Source organism: Biomphalaria glabrata, chromosome 5 (genome assembly GCF_947242115.1).
Source record: "Biomphalaria glabrata chromosome 5, xgBioGlab47.1, whole genome shotgun sequence".
Taxonomy (NCBI): Eukaryota; Metazoa; Mollusca; class Gastropoda; family Planorbidae; genus Biomphalaria; species Biomphalaria glabrata.
In genome coordinates this window covers 4,125,476-4,143,945 of record NC_074715.1, presented here as the reverse complement: position 1 = coordinate 4,143,945, position 18,470 = coordinate 4,125,476, and the positions used below count along the sequence as shown (strand labels likewise).

Here is an 18,470-nt window from a genome sequence, read left to right as displayed (position 1 = left end):
ATCCTTCTGATTGCAGAATCAAAAACAATCCTCCGTCAAAAAATCAGCGATCATAACTCCAGTTACCTCACACATCAACACACTCGCTCAGGTCAGCTTCGCCTCCAAGCATAATCAAAACTCAATAAGTTCTCATTTGGAAAAAAAAAATGGTCAGTCGGGGGGGGGGGGGGAACATGTTTACAACAATATTATATATATATATATATATATATATATATATATATATATATATATATATATATATATATATATGTACTTTATATCTTTATAAACTTTATATTATATCTACTTTAGCCACAACATAATCAATTAAATTTATTTAAAGATTTTAATCAGCAAAATTATTGTATATTGTAAATATGGAAGAAAATTCTTTCCACAGCAACTTTTAAGAACATTAGTTTAAGTTTAAATGATGCCTTATGTCAAAGAACAAAAATATTTTCCACTGATGATACTACTTTGGATCTCTATTGTGACAACAATGTTTCTATGACAACCCTAAAACTTGAAGGGGACAGTGTAGGAAATATTTGCACTATATTTGTCAGTGGAGGTAAATTGTTATAATCGCTTTAATTTTAGTTTATTACGGTTAGTTTTGAGAATCAAAATATACATTTATGAGTATCTCAATTATATTTATTTCCTTGTTTTTTTTTTTCTTTTTTTTTTAAATAACTAAAAGTCTTAGATTACATTAATTTTTATTACTTAAAGTATTTCAGTGTGGAGTTCGGGTGATACTGTTCAATAAAACAAAATCATTTTTTTTTAAATCCGGATGAAATGTGTATGTATGTATGTATGTATGTATGTATGTATGTATGTATGTATGTATGTATGTATGTATGTATGTTTGTATGTATGTATGTATGTATGTATGTATGTATGTATGTATGTATGTATGTGTGTATGTGTGTGTGTGTGTGTGTGTATGTATGTATGTATGTATGTATGTATGTGTGTATGTGTGTGTGTATGTATGTATCTATGTATGTATGTATGTTTGTATGTAGGCCTATGTATGTTTGTATATATTTATGCATGTATGTGCCGAATAGAAATCAAAACCGTTTGACCAATCTTGATAAAACTTGGCATACATGTTCCTTGGGTACTAACTTATACCGTAGTGTATATATTATAGCCCTAAAACAAACTTAAGACTCTCAAAAAAAAAAGATGACTAACTGTATGAAAGCATTATTACTTCATTGATCTAGGCTATGTTTACCATGTTTACACGAGAAAAGATCAAAAGGATCTAGATCTAGATTTAATTTTAAGAACTACACTTTGTGCAGATAGATTTTTACTTTGACACATGAAAATACAAAATTATGTCCATTGATTTCATTTCTTAATAAAATTAACCTTCAAATTTGTGTTTTAAAAGCATTTTCACGTAAATTCGTTTCTTATATTTGCGAATTGAGATAACTTGACGTACATTTTTTAATTTAAAATACCGTAATGTTACACATTGTTTTGTCTAAAACTTTAATTCAACTCTAAGATAATATAACTTTTCTTCACAAAGATAGTTTTATACTTTAACACATGAACATACCAATTAAAGTCCATTCATTTTATATTTCAATCAAATTAACATTCAAATTTGTTTTTCTAAAGCATTTTTAATACATTCGTTCGATAAAGCTGAGCAGAATGAACTCTTTCCAAGCCAAAATTGAACTCTAAATTAGTCTAGATCTAGATCTATGTCTACCTCAAGATCTACTTTATACTTTAACACATGAACATACGCAATTACGTCTATTAATTTCAAATTTTAATCAAATATATATATAGGCCTACAAGCAAATGTTTTTATTTGAAAAAACTGATTTAAGTCGATTAGCTAATTTCATATATTTATTTATATTATTTTTACAATTGCGCATTTCGCATTCGCTTTACTTATAACATTATTATTTCGTTTTATTGTTTACAAAACACTCTCCGTGACTATATCGACAGTGATACGCAAACAAAATCCAGCTGGCTGCGAGTAATATATGTCTAGTATATCTATACTATAAAATAGAAAGTAAGGCGTATGTATGTGTGTATGTTAGGCAGAAATGTTCGTTGGGTTCTAATTTATACGTATTGTATGTATTGTAGCCCTAAAACAAACTTAAGACCCTCAAAAAAAAAAGTTGACCGACTCTATTGAAGCTATAGTATTTTATAGTCTTTGTTTACAATGTTGACATGAGAAAAGATCGAAATGATTTAGATCTAGATCTAATTTTAAGAACTAAACAGAAAGGTTTTTACTTTGACACATCTAAAAACAAAATATAGTCTATTGATTTCATTATTTAATAAAATTAACCTTCAAATTTGTATTTCAAAAGCATTTTTACATAAATTTGTTCCATATATCTGCGAATTCAGACGTCCTGACTTACTTATAATCCCATACATTGAACAAATCGGGTAAACCCGTTTTAATTGCACTTTATATCCTATTCCTTTCGTTTTTAATTGATATGAATGTATCGCTTCGGGTAAATCCATTTTCGCAAAACTAATTTTTTTTTCGTAGCGAAAGAGAAAAATTTGAAAGTATCATTAGCTAAGTTTAACATACATCTAAATCTAATCCCCTAGATTAATAAACACAAACCTGGACCCGAAGGCCGCGGGTAATGTCTGGCTAGTTTATATTATAAAGTAGTTGATTATGATATTATCCCTGGTCCAACAGACCTTGAAATCATGAAGACCAAACCAAATAAAGCATCTGGACCTGATGGTATTTCAGCTAGATTACTCAAAGAACTAAGCAATGAGCTAGCCCCAGTGTTCAAAATACTCTTTCAGGCATCGCTTAACCAGGGCAGAGTACCAAAGGACTGGAAAGAAGCTAATGTCACCCCCCCCCCAATTTAAAAAAGGAGAAAAATCTGACCCAGGAAACTACAGACCAGTATCACTTGCCAGCATCACATGTAAAATCCTAGAACACATAATATGTAGCAACATCATAAACCACTTAGACAAACATAATGTCCATACCAACATAGCTTTAGGAAATATAGATCATGTGTAACACAACTAATATGACTAATTGATGATTTTTCAAAAGGTTTAGATAATAGTGAACAAACAGATGCTATCTTACTAGATTTTTTCCAAGTCTTTTGACAAAGTTCAACACCATAGTTTGCTTAAAAAATTAAAATATTTTGGCATTGATGGTCCATTGCATCAGTGAATTAAAGATTTTCTGATAGGTGGGAAGCGTGGTCGAGAGGCTAAGTGCGCTAGAAGGGGGCTCGAGGTTCGACACCCGACTCGGGCAGAGTTGTGTTTACTGAGCGCCTAAAGGCAGCACGGAAAACAAACTCCTAGATACCCCCTCCCCCCCCCCACTGGTCCACAAATGAGATTGGACCAAAAGCGCTCTGAGCATGCTATAAGCATGAAAGTAGCGCTATATAAAAATATAAATAATAATAATAGGGAGAGAACAAACTGTAATAATAAATGGCTCTAAATCAACACCGATAACAGTAAACTCAGGTGTACCTCAAGGTACAGTCTTAGGTCCACTACTATTTTTAATTTACATGAATAATTTAACAAATTGCATTACTTCATGAACAAAAGTCAGATTATTTGCAGACGATTGCATAATATATAGAACAATAAAAACAACACAAGACACAGATACTTTACAAAGAGGATTATATGAATTACAGAAATGGGAATCAAATTGGAGCATGTCTTTCCACCCAGAAAAATATCAGTTGTTAAGAGTAACAACAAAACTAAAACAAATTATTTCCACGTATCTTATTCATGGCAAACCAGTAACACAGACTAAAAACGCAAAATACCTAGGTGTTATAATAAATAAAAAAAACTGTCATGGAATCCACATATTGATTAAACTATAAAAACCAAACAAAGCATTAGGGTTTATTAAAAGGAATTTCTATAAATCACTTAGAAGAACATAAAACTAAAATGTTATTTAACCTTAGTTAGGCCAATAATAGAATATGCATTCTCCGTTTGGGACCCCTCAACTCAAGAAAACATTAAGAAACTGGAACAGACACAAAATAGAGCAGTGAGATTCATAACAAACGAATATTCACATTTGACTAGAGTAACACCATTAGTAAAATCACTAAATTTAGAAAGCCTTCATGACAGAAGACTCAAAAATAAAGTAGCAATTATACATAAAATACTCAACATAATCTTCAAATACAAAAACAAAATTTAATAAAATACTCTGAAAGACACAAAAATAAAGGCACATTCCTCGTTCCATATGCTAGGACAAATTTGTACAAATACTCCTTCTTCCCTAGTGCTATTAAAGCATGGAATGGGTTGCCTGAGCTAGCCAGGAAAAACCAGTGACTTGGAAGAATTTAAGTCATTGGTTAATATGCATGACTAAATGCATGACGCGTAGGACGTAATCATCTTCTTTTTTTAAATAACGTCTGTATTATATAAGATAAGATAAGTAGAATGTAAGGCGTATGTATGTTACGAATAGAAATCAAAACCGTATGGCCGATCTTGATAATACTTGGCAGAAATGTTCCTTGGGTACTAATTGAAACCGTACTGTATGTATGGTAGCCCTGAAACAAACTTAAGACCCTCAAAAAAAATTGCTCAACTCTATTAAAGCTATAGTATTTTATGGATCTAGGCAATGTTGACCATGTCTACATGATGAGACAAGACGGAGATGTCACACATACGCTGAGATGAAAATATCTAGATCTAAATTAGCCCTAATTCTAGAAAACATTTTTTTTTTACTTTTACACATGAACATACACATTAGTGTCTATTCATTTTATTATCTATTGAAAATTAATCTTCAGATTTGAGTTTACAAAACATTTTTTACATAAAATCGTTCGATTTAAATGTAAATAGCTATAAACGTCTTGACATCCTTTCCGTAGCTCGCCGCACCATTACATGCGCCGCGTAGTGATACAAATGAAATGAATGGTCATAATATTGCGCAGTACAAAAGCAAATTATTAAACTAATAAAGTACTTACATAATTTAATTTATTTTCCAATGTGTTTCTTTAAAGCATTTAAGCCTACAGTTACCAATTCGGTCTAATTTTGAATCTTTGTTTTCAATTTACTTTTCATTTAAGATTTACTTAGGCACATTTAGACCTTTTAACAACATAGCTACATATATACAAAAAATTTCATTCATCAAGTCGTCATAGCGTGCGTGTAGCTACATCTAGGTCAACACTGGCCATCAAATTGTCTAGTTTTTGACTAGACTACTATGGCATTTAAGTTTTTTTTTTAGATTCTATATCTATATCTACATTAAATTAAACTAACTTTGTTATATTAACAGCTACATTCACGCGTTCGCTTTAATTATAAAATATATTTGACATCTTGATATCGTGCACTTCTAAATACACTAGCCAATGTTTTAATTTAATAATTGAATCTAGATATCTTGGCCTGAATAGCTATTTTTAGCTCCATTCCTAATATTTTTGTATACTCGAATTCATACATTAGCTTTACTTATTACATTATTATGTTCTTTAATTTATATATATTTAAAAACAACACCATTTGTTGTAATACACAATCAATATGTAAGACGAATTTCCTTACGCGCCATAAAGATTATTATTATTATTAATTTAATTACATCATTTGGTACTATTTAAACTTCTTTAAGATAATTATAAAACGGGACTAATCATAACATTATAAATGATGAATTTGTCCTTTTTTTTTTTTTGGTAAAAGAGAATACTGTTCATAAATCTTGCTTGTTGGTTATTTATTGGTAATGTAATTCTTTTTCAGGTCGTAATTTTGCACTTTTCCAAAAGACTGAACAATCATCTACCCATGAATCACACAACTATGACTCGCAGTTTGCAGTTGATGGAATGGTCAGGTTCCATTGCATATTTTATGGTTGTAGTCATACAAATCAGAGAGATTTATGTCCCTCGTGGACAGTACGTTTTGATCAAGACTACTACATTTATAAATGTGTTATATATAACAGAAGTAAGTAACAGATTTATTTTAAATATATATAATAGTTATATATGCTACTTAACCTTATGATAAAACGGTCAATGTCAACTTGCTTTGAGCAGTATAAAAGTCTGGATGAATACCTCCCAGCTAGAAAACTAGTGGATAGTTGGAGATGCAGAAGACGTATCCAGATGCATCATGCCACTAGACTATCTGGTAAAGCTTGCCTCTCCTACAACCGCCAAAACATTCAACGTTTTCATCCCCTTCCCCCTTGGTGTCGCCCAACGACCCCAGACATACGCTTGAAATTAGTAGACCCTAATGCTACTAAGCTAAATCGTTTATCTAACGACCTTTAAACTCTAGCAGTGGGGACCATTAATTCCTTCAAGCCCTGTGTCATTTTTGCATAAACTGATGTATTTGGCTTCAATACACTCTGAAAGAGCAGGCTATGGAGAGTAACACAGACTGTTGTGTTCACTGACTCAAAACATGTACTACAGGCTTTGCAAAGCCCTGGACCATACCCCCCAAATATTGACACTGCTTGTCATCATGGCTTTACACAAAATAAAGCAACGTTATGGCACCCATGTAATAATGCAGTGGGTACCGAGTCACTTAGGGGTGACTGGCATTACCATTGTAGACTCCATGGCCCACCAGGGAGAGCAAACACCACCAACCGAACAGGCTGTGATTTTTCATCATGCTCTTGCTATAATCCAAAAACTAAAAATGGAAAAGGGGTTTAAGTGCTGGGACAAGTCCCAAAAAGCCTGCGGAGTGAGGCGCCCTGACCACACTTCCGCATTATCTGATCAACACAATCTCATCGTAACATTAAACAACAAATCGAATTATATTTACATAATTTGAGTCCCGTGATATTAACTAAAAAAGCGAAACCACTGACAATATTATTTTAAAAAAATCATTGTCTCACATCAAATTAACAGCCATAGACATATATAATATATGTTTACAATGAAAACAAAGAGCCATAGACTTATATATACTATATCTAGACTAGAGAAGGAGAACTTGTAACACTACAAATAATGTCGTGAATTTTTAAAAAGTTAAAACAAGGCGTTGTTTTGTAAAGTAGTTTTAAGTAGTAAAGGTGCGTTTTTTTTCAACGCTAACCTATGTAACATATAATTTAATGTTAAGATCTAGATTTAGTGATTGAAAATCAAAAATAGAATACTCTCTTTTCATAATGATTATTATTATTTTACAATTTTTAGATACATAATCTAGAAAGATCTAAGTAGTCTATCTATTTAAATATACATAAGATGATTAAAATCAACAGACATGTATTATTTCGATCTAGGATTTTTGAAACATCTCAATGGAAATTAACAGAAAACAGTTTCATATATTTGCGTGAATATATAGTTCTGTGATGCAGTGGCGTCACTTGGGTGGGTGTTACCCCCACCCCTCCTTTGAAATAAATCTTTTACTTTCGTTTGTTTGTTGAGCTGTAAATGCATCTAGTTTATAATTATCTACGTTATTAGATTGATGAACAACTATAAAATGAGTGTCTATTAAATTTTAAAATTCAGATGTTTATACAATTTATCTCTAGTTCACTGGGTTTGCGTAGTGTTGTGAAACTTTGCACTCATCCTTCATCTTCGGAATCAAAGACATTGTCATTAATCTATAGTTCAATTCTGCAACAATGCAACATGAGTACTGTATGTTTTTTTTCTGGACTTCAAACTTCAAAACGGCTGTCTGTGTCGGCTCTATCGAAGTTGTTAGTTACAGGTTCGAGCCTCGGTCGGCGTATGCCCTTATTTTCGTAGCATTTTAATTCACTACTTTCTCTTTTATAGAAACAGTCTGTGCAATATATCCTTCCACTCTTTTTTTTCTTTACATCAATCATAGCAACGACTTTTCACCTGGATTTGTAGCCGCAAGCTCTTGTTTTTCAATTATCCAATCCAGATAAATTCTTCGCATGTCTTTTAATATTCCAATTGCGAACTCTTTTCAACCACACATTAAATTAAGTCTCAAATTTCTTTTTTTCATTTCTATACAATTAGTTGAAAATAGTCGACAAAAAAATTAAGTTGTTCTTTTTTTTTTTTGCTATTAAGTGACTTAATCGTCCCCAATAGGAAGCATCAGAACCATTCTTTTGACAGCTGGCATAATTTTCCTTTTGCTCTGGATAATTTTATTCGTTAATTATGTGAATTTGGCACACGCCAAGAAGAAAAAGTATATCATTGGACTGACACATTGTAACATGCCCTTCATCATGGCTAGAGCTTCTTTTACAGACCAATAGAATTACATTAACATCTTCAGAAATCTCAGGCCACTTATTGACTATCGAATTCTACAAAATTTACATTTATTGAATGTGATAGTTTACTTCCTAGTCCAAACCTCCCGCATGACGACGGGGGATGGGAGCGGGCTGGGTTTGAACCCGGGACCATCAATAAATCCAAACGACAGTCTAGCGCGCAAACCTCACGACCAAGCAGCCATCCAGCCATTCTTTGCCTGAAGAATGTCGTTATTTGTTAATCAATAACTATTGGTTGGCATCCCGATACTACTGTGCTAGCTACAAATTCAATAGAATCGATTAAAACATTTTTTTAATCAAATTAAGGTTCATATACATACATGCAGCTGGTAAACATCTCAAAGTAATTTTTCACGTTTTTCTTGTAATATTGAGTATAACATTTTAAACATTTTGATAGAATTTCATTAAAAAAATTAAAATGTTTAGTCGAAATGAAAAAAGTATATATATCTATTTATTCATTGTAAATAACATTTTCAAATATTTAGCCACTGTCGTTTATTTTTTAACTTTCAGTTATTCCCAAAATTCATTTTTTTTACTTGGGTGTTACCCCCCTAACGGGTGTCACCCGCTGTGGACTGCACCCCCCGCACCCCCTAGTGACGCCACTGCTGTGGTGACTAGACCATTCTAAAGAAATTCCGAGAAATGATTTTACATTATTTCTAAACTTTGAAAACTAAAGATCATTACTTTTCTAAGACGGAGAAGAATGATTGGGGCGACTTGCCTTAGAGCTCGAGAAAGAGTTACGTACATAAATATCTATCTCTATTTATGGGTCTGTGAATCGATTAATCGCGGATGAGAATTTGTTTCCGGTTTCCAGTCTAAATATAATATATTTAAGTCTATGCAAAGAACAACCAGTCTCATATGCGGAAAATAAAAAAGGAGTGAAATAAAAAGTTATACATTATAAAGATAGTGAAACAAATATTGTATTCCAAGATGCTCGGTGAGAGTAACGCTGCACTCTTTAACGCCAGCGAGGTTAGTCGCTGACAGTAATTCCCGAATGAAAGGGTTTTTACCTTTTTTAAATGGAAAACGCTTAATTTATAGAAACAAATATTTTCATAATGATTATTTTTTATATCAGTGAAAACATATGTGTTACGTCGTTTCATATAGCTAGAAGTTTGTGTCATAGTGAAAGTCGGACAAGCATCAGATCTTGTTTTGTCAAGTTAAATCGGTCATCATAACAATGTACAGTCGGGATAATGTGGACCATTCTAACACAGAAAATTGAAGAAATCACGTTACAGATACGCTGAACTAGCAAAAGTTTTAGAAACCTTGACATCATTTTAGTAAATTCAAGTTTCCTTTTCAGACCTTTTTTCTGTAGCCCATAGAGTGTCATGTGGCCAGCACAACGACTAACCGTCTTTACCTTTTTTCAGCTACTGTCAAGTACCCTTTAGAGCTGGGTTGACTTAGAGGCGCCCAAAGATCCCGAAATCAGAAATGAGTCTTCACCAGGATTTAAACCCGAGACCTCCTTTTCGAAAGCAGCCTCGCCTCCACTGACTTTATTAGTTATCCAAAAATTAGAAGATTTTTCTTCAAATATTAATTTTAATTTAGAATTATTTTATTTAAAAAAAAATAGTTAAAATTTGTACATTGAAAAGCACCACAATTTGAAACTATTGTCAACGTTCACGTCTATTTTTGTAGTAGATGCTGAAAGACAACGATTGAAAGGCTTTGTACTTGAAATGCTGGACCAAAGAAATTCAACATTATTTCGTTACGAAGATTCAGAACCAACAAAACTTGTTTACACAGTCTTAAATTTGAACGGTGGTTCTGTCGCTGCTATTAATGTCAGCCAGAAAAATTGGTACGGTCCAGATCTCGTGCCTTATGTATCTATCAATGAATTTGAAGCCTATGGAGGTAATTATATATAGTCTAGTGCTGATAGAGAATATATCAAATATCTTTTCTATGAAAACAATAAGTGAACTTAGACGGGTAATATATCTAAATATACTACATTTTCAAGTAATTAATTGATTTGTAATTTCGGTTTATAGAATGTCTTCCTGGATTTTGGGGCTTAAGCTGTAAGGAACGTTGCCCGACTTCCTGCAGTTCGTCCTGTCATGCAGAACATGGAAAGTGTAACACAATCTGTATTGGCTATGCAGATCCACCACTGTGTTCAATTGGTAAGTGTTTTTAATTATATTTTGTCTGTAACACAGTTTAAAAAATTACTATTTTAAATGTTTTTATGAAATAACAAGTTTAATTAGTTAATTTCAAGTTTTAATATAAGTGTTTAAAAATAATATATTATCATAGTCAACAGGCATTATATATATTTATGGTGACCGGTCACTTCATCCTTGGTCTCTTCATACCCGGTCACTTCATCCACGGTCAATTTTATCTTTGGTCACTTCATCCCCGTTTTTTCCTCCCCGGTTACTTCATCCCTGATCATTTCATCCAAAATAAAATATTTTTTTCTTATTAATTGTTTAGTTATGCTGTTAAGGCTTTGACTTAATGTCATTTCAATTAATATATAAATATGATTATGAAGAATGCTCTTTGATATTTAGCATGTTACTAATGCGTTTATAGTGTTTCCTCTTCCACTTTACAATCTTGATGAGAAATCTTATGATATATTGTAAATCTGGGTGTGTACTTGGCTATAGCGCTTCTATTGAATTTGAGAAGTGTAATATCATAATATTATCCTGCACATGACGTAATGATCAATGGTCACGCTTTGGTGGAAGTAGTGAAATATCATTTGAGAGATGAGAACGCTTAGAATACTTATGACCATGCCGCTGATAACTTATCATCCAAAGCCAAGGTGTGGTGGAAGTAGTGGAGTTCATTTTAGAGATGAGAACGATTAGAATACTTATGATCATGCCGCTAATAACTCCTGACGACCATCTTTCACATTATTTTATTTTCAATCGCTCTTTCTTGAAAATGGACTCGTCATTTTTAGCCTTGAAATTAGTTTTTTTTTCTCTAATAAATGCTGACTTCATCCATCCTCAAGATATCATTTCGCCTTTATAAGTTTTGCTTTAAATTGATTTAGACATTAAAGTTATAAATTGTGTTATAAGCAAAGAGTATTATAAACATGGAGACGCGTGGCTGTGAGGTAAAACGCTTGATTTCTGAACTGGGGACCGGGGTTCGAATCCTGGTAAAGACTGGGATTTTATTTTGGGATCTTCGGGCGCCTCTAAAATTAGTTAGGGAAAATTAAGGCGGCTGGTCGTTGTTCTGGCCACATGACACCCTTGTTAATCGTAGGCCACAGAAACACAAGGTCTTAAAGACTATATATATATATATATATATATATATTTACAATCAATAGCCTATCTATCTTGTTCATTTAGATACACACCAAAAATACTTTTAGATATATTTATATATGTTGAATTTTTATAGTTTTTAATGGTATTTAATTTATACTTATGTAAGTAAGATATTACACTTTTTGTTATGTAAATAGAAATGAATATATTAAATAAATTTAAATTTCATGATTTTTACAACTAATATTAGATTAAATGACCAGATGATGACAAGAACAGGAGATATGACCTGGGGATGAAATGACCAGGGGATGAAATGACCAGGGGATTAAATGACAAAGGAATGAAATGACCAGGGGATTAAATGACCAGGGGATGAAATGACCAGGGGAGGAAATGACCGGAGATGAAGTTACCAGGGATGAATGGACCGGAGTTGAAATGGCCGGAAACCATATATATATATATAATAATAATAATAATAATAATAATAATAATAATAATAATAATAGGCAAAAACTCTCCCTGGAATTCAACAAATTATAACATCTTCGTTGCCTGTCAGAGGGCGGTACTGCTGCAGACCTGCCACATCACCAGAAAATTCCTCAGTGGAAACTGTTAAAGGGGCTACGATGAATTTTGTTTCTCTTTAGCGAAACTCGACCCTGGCAGCGCCAGAGAATGACTACTCGTTCATTTCTAACATAATAATAATCTTTATTGTCCGTATGGAAATTTGTCTTACAATTTGTGCATTACACCAAACAAAAAACATTATAACTATAAGAAACCAAAGTGTACATTCACATATATTTACAGTGCTTTTTGTGACGGTACGCACCGGTACGGCGCCGTACTGGCACCTTTTTCCAAAATGTGGGGATACATTATTACTTTTTTTGTATTTTAACATTTATTGTTAATTTATTATATTACGAAACTATAATACATAAAACTTTCCACCAGAACTTACAAATAACAAAAACAAAACCTAATGAAATACTCAGAAAGACACAAAGATAGAGACACATTTCTTATTCCGTATGCTAGAACAAATTCGTACACGTTCTCCTTCTTCCCTAGTGCTATATAAAAATAGAATGGATTGCCTGAATATTCCAGGAAACCATCGAATAAGCAAAGTTTAAGTCATTAAATTGTATGCATGACTAGACTGGCACATGAAATGCGTAGGACGTAATTATCATCTTTACTAATAACGTCTATAATATAAAAGAAGCATAGAGATCTCTATAATTTTCAATACTGGGCAAAGGTCAAATCGAAATAGAAAGAGCGTGTGTCACCAGTGTCAGCATGTCTCTGAACGTTTACAGACAGTTCAAGCCACCAATTATTTTTTTAGTTTCCTGACAATAAGCTTTATAGAGAGATCTGGCTGCATTGTTTTTAGGGTTTGCAAAAACAGGGAGATAGCATTTGTGCATTTAGATGCCTTCAGGCGAGAGTATAGCGAAATGCATCGCTCCGACTGCATAGAAAAATCAGTGTCTACCAAGTAGTGGTTCTTTCAACCCTTCTATATGGACCTAAGACATGAGTATTATACAGAAAGCAACTAAGACTACTTGAAAGCATTCACCAAAGATGCTTGCGCTCCATCACCCACATAAGGTGGAAAGACCGCACTACAAACAGTGATGTCCTTGCGAACGCCAGTATGTACAATAATGATGGACTTCTTATGGTCCAACAGTTGCGCTGGGCAGGGCACGAATACCGTATGGGGGACGAACGTATGCTAAAAGCAATCTTTTTTTGGTGAGCTAAAAGGTGGTCGACTAAACAGAGGTACCGCATAGAAACGCTTTGATGAATAGCTTGAGTGCCAACATGCCTCAAAGTGTGTTATATTATAACTAGGAAACACTAGCTAATAAATATATACTCTTTAAATCCTAGCTTATATTCTTCTTGATTCTAGCATGTTCGTAAAGTCATATAAAATGGTGTTTATGTGCATATTTATTTACTTATGTTTTATTTACATGGCTCAACATAGAATATAACAATCCCTAACAATTCACAGAATGTGACTCTACAAAATGGGGACCTAACTGTTCTAATAACTGCAGCGCCTCTTGCTACAACTCCTCCTGTGATAAACTCACTGGCATGTGTTTGTTTGGATGTCTGGGATATCAAGACTTTCCTTATTGCACTACAGGTAAGATTTGTTACCAAACAAGTCGTAGTCATACCGTATTACCGTTATTATGTCTGACTGAGTAAATTTAAAGTTGCTTCAATTCTATACTAGATCTTAAGATTTCTAAAATCAGAATTTTAAGTTTAGTTTCAGATATAAATTTACATTTAATGAACATAGCAATAAATACTCGTACAAATGTAACTTCCTCGCTGGCCTAATAAAAAAATGCGTAAGCACTCTGAGCTGATGTCGTCTCGGATTCGATACAGCAATCGAACCAATCATTTTTTATTTTATTTTAAAATAATTTTATATTTGAAGTTTGATAATGGAGCTTTTTCAAATATATACTTTTATATTTTTCTCGTTAACTTTCAGAATGCAATGAAACGTCTTATGGTCTAAATTGTAGCAACACTTGCCCTAGTAACTGTATTAATGGAACTTGCGACTCTATCACTGGGAAATGTTCAGGCTGTATGCCTGGCTTCAAAGGGGTCTTTTGCAACATTGGTAAGCACAAAATAGATTAAAATAGTAAAAATGTTAATACAGATGCAGCAAAATATGTAGAATAAAAATACATTTGCGTAATACGTAAAATACTGCACTTATTCTTAATCGATCCACTCAAATATATTTTAATATAAGTATTAAATGCAATGGCTTCATCATTGCATGCAAAGAAAAGTATATAAGGGTGCATATCATTTTGGAGTCATAATTTTCTTTTACATATTTTTATAGTTGAAAAACTTTTGCTATCCACAATCTCCAGCTTCTATTATTAAGTATATTATTACATATTTTTCTCCTTGTTCCAAGTCGTACTTTACTTTACCGAATCAGAGCCGCACACGTCTTACTTTAACTGTATCGACTTACTCGACTGTAACGGCTTAAGTCCACTGTAGTTCGCTGTATAGACTTTAACGACTGTAGGCCACTCCAGTTTACTCTACCCTAGTTAACTTGCATCGAGTCATACACATCTCTCTTCTTTTGTTTCGCTCTGTAACAACTGTAACAATGACACTACCGACGGCTGTCAGTTCATATTTGCTCTCTGGCTTGTATAGGATTCCTAATCGCTTTTCCATGTTGCAAGAACACTGCTAGTAGCTTTTGGAACATCACGTAAGGACGCGTCACATCCGGTCATTGTTTATCATGTTCATTCAAGAGAACACTCGCTGCTGTGTCATCTCGAGGGGTCACACGTTGTGACCTCTACCTGTCACTGTACATTTGTAACAATAATTATTATATTAAATACTTATAAGATATAAGATATATTCTATAACTACTACTGTTAAGTCTCTATCTAACATATTGTTTGTCATTTATTTTCTAATTAGAATTTTAAAATGTTATCCGATAATATTAAATAATTTATTTGTGTTTCTAAATATAATTTTTGTTCTTAAGCGTGTGACGCCACATTTTTTGGTTCAACTTGCAAAGAAAGATGCTCAACACAATGTTCTCAAAATGCTTGTGATTCTAAAACAGGAAAGTGTTTCACCTGCCTACCAGGTTATAAAGGCGACTTTTGTAATATAAGTAAGTAAACAATGCTATTCTAATTACATTCTAATTCATCAATATAAATATAATCATTAATTTTCTTTTTGTTGTTAGTACAGAATATGGTTAATTTTAAAAATTTGCACTGATTCATTTTATGATGATATTTAAATGAAAAGTTTAAAGTGATAATGTTAAATATAAGAATTTACTATATTATTTAAATTAAATATTTTACTTCTGTTTTGAGGTTTGTTAAAATACATTTAATAAGGAATCTGAACAGTCTCTTTTTATACACTATATTTATTCATCAATGAGGCAAAATGTCTTCCACTCAATTTTTCTCGAACTTTATTATGCAACCCTCAAATTTCCATTTTGAAATAAAAATGTCGCTTCATTAGTTGGTATCCAATACAATATTATTTTGGTAAAAAGTAAAGTTCCCCTTAAAAACCTTGTGACCTATAGGGCTGATAATATTAAGGCCATCTGTTTCTTTGGCCAACAGTTAACGAGCAGAGTGTCATGTGGCCAGTACAATGACCTACCGCCTTTACTGTACCTTAACTTAAGTCAGGTACCCATTAGAAATTGGTGGACTCAGAGGCGCCTTTCAAAATCTGGAAATTCAAAATCCCAATCTTCACCAAGATTCAAATCCAGGACGCCAGTTTGAGAAGCCAAGCGCTTAACCACTCAGCCACCGCGCCTATACTTTTTTTTGGATTTTGTTTAAATTTTTAATCAATATATTCCCGGGTAAGCTCCCGGTTGCAAATGGTCGTAAAATAAAATAAAAAGTATGCCAGATGGGTAGGAAAAGAAAACTCCAGTAGTGGTGTCTGAGGTGGTACAAGAGTTGATCCATTGTGCAGGGCCAAGGATTTTTGTCAACAATCTACATTCTACTCCTCAAGGGGCCGTTTTACAAAAAAAGTCCCGAGCGGTAAGTGTGGAAAATGAAGGTAGATGTGATCATACTTTCCCAAAGTTTTTGTGTCGGTTTGTTCAGAATTTCCGATTCACTAGAAATAGCGGTGTGGTTTAGCTGTAAAGCGCTTGACTTTAAAACCGGGGGTGTCGGGTTCGAATCATGGTGAAGACTGGGATTTTTAATTTCGGGATCTTTGCGTGATTTTGAGTCAATACAGCTCTGATGGGTACCTGGCATTAGCTGGAGTAAAGCAAAGGCGTTGGTCAATGTGCTAGCCGTAGGCCACAGAAACAGATGACCTTTACACCATCTGCCCTAAAGACCACAGGATCGGAAAGAGGAACTTTGATCTTTTCTAATTAGATCAAATCTGTTCAGCCATCCCGGCGAAAGAGGCTCTTTATTCTTATTTTGTCGGCCTTGAGTTCAACTCTACCGACTGTTTGAAATTATTATATCCCCAACTATCAGACCTGGTATAGTTCCTTTATCTCTACTAAACAAGGCGAATAAAGTTTTGTTAATAATCATTACTTTGCGATTTTAATGATCTCATATTTTCTTTTAATAGTTTGTGAGTTTACACATTATGGTCAAAATTGTTCAAGCACCTGTAGTCCATCATGTATTGACCAATTGTGTGACCGGCATGATGGACACTGTCTAAGTTGTAACAAAACAATGTATGGCAAGCAATGCAAAGGTTTTTGTTTTTTTCAATATGTTTTCTAACAGTTTTTTTTTATATTTCTTTCTCTTTCTTTCCATCATTATCTATTTCTTGTTATCATTCTCTTTATCACACATTCACACACAAGCAGATTCAAACTGTTCTACACATACTCCTTATTTATCCATTCATCTATCTTTTTATCTATCTATCTATCTATCTATCTATCTATCTATCTATCTATCTATCTATCTATCTATCTATCTATCTATCTATTTATTTAAAAAATGATGAAGAACAAATGCATTCTTTATTTATACTTTTGAGTGTTAATACGATTGAATTGAAGGAAACACCTAATTTCTGAAAGTATTTTTTCTTTACTTTTAAGTTGTTAACAATATATGAATTATATATTTCTTCAATAATACTGAAGCAATTTTTCATAAATTTGACAACGATTTGATATTATTATAAAAATACTCAAAGCTAATGAGGCAAATTTACATTGCAACGCTAAAATCTTTACATAATGGTTTATTTTGGAAAGTCTTTTTTCTATATAAAGGCTTACGTGTTTTCGGTTTACTGACATTATATTTGCAAAATTTATTTTGTATTAATAGGCTCGTTGACCTACAGGAACATGCTCTCGTTAACTCTGGCCGTGTAGTATGCGCTTTTGGATTGGCCTCATGTTTGTTCCCGAGTTCAAATTCAGCCCGATGTATTATTTCTTTAGCTTAGTGCTAGGGTACAAAATTCCTTATTTCTGTAAAAGAAAAGTATTTATGAAATTCGAAATCAATAAGTAATACTTTTCTTTAATTATAGTCTTTATATTTTTTATAAATATGTACCCTGGACTACATGGTAAAGATAATTTTATATCTTAACTTATAAACTTCCACTTTATAAAAGTGTTAACGATTATGATTGGTCTTATCAAAAGAAATAAAAATGAAAAGGAAGTAAATTTGCACATGTGAATAACTATAATTTATAATACTATAAGTAAAAATGAAATAAAATGTAAATATTTTTTTTTTACAGAAAAATGTCCCATGTATTGTCTGAATGATTCATGTGAAATGTTTTCTGGTAAATGTATGGCATGCAAACCTGACTATGTAGGAGACTTTTGTGACAAGAGTAAGTGTTGAATATATTTTGTATCTTTATTGTACTCAATAGTTTATCACTTGTGTATTACAAATGTGATAGAATGAATTTTTACTAACTTTGACATGTTTGATATTATTTATTTCTTTGCCGAATATGACCAGCAGCCTGCGAGCCTTAATTTAATTATAAATGATTTACTGGATTGAATTTAGATCTATTTCAGACTTGGAGAATGTTCCCATCACATTTTATTTGTCACGAAAATAAAAGTAGAGTATGAAAATGGGTTTAACTGTTCAGCCAACGTATTCATATCCAATATAAAT

The 18,470-nt window shown here is 32.7% G+C and overlaps 1 protein-coding gene across 3 annotated transcripts in view; it reads left to right on the top strand.

Annotated features, from left to right (window-relative positions):
• LOC106071561 (platelet endothelial aggregation receptor 1-like) overlaps positions 1–18,470 on the top strand; it is a 28,315-nt gene that overhangs the window by 7,995 nt on the left and 1,850 nt on the right. For 2 of the 3 annotated variants that reach the window (XM_056029046.1, XM_056029048.1), the window contains exons 4-12: positions 386–559; positions 5,851–6,060; positions 10,079–10,300; positions 10,441–10,575; positions 13,760–13,897; positions 14,261–14,395; positions 15,311–15,445; positions 16,921–17,052; positions 18,073–18,171. In XM_056029046.1, the coding sequence (XP_055885021.1) occupies positions 386–559; positions 5,851–6,060; positions 10,079–10,300; positions 10,441–10,575; positions 13,760–13,897; positions 14,261–14,395; positions 15,311–15,445; positions 16,921–17,052; positions 18,073–18,171 (1,380 nt within the window). The remainder of the gene's footprint in view (positions 1–385; positions 560–5,850; positions 6,061–10,078; positions 10,301–10,440; positions 10,576–13,759; positions 13,898–14,260; positions 14,396–15,310; positions 15,446–16,920; positions 17,053–18,072; positions 18,172–18,470) is intronic. The other variant, XM_056029047.1, reaches the window with a different exon arrangement.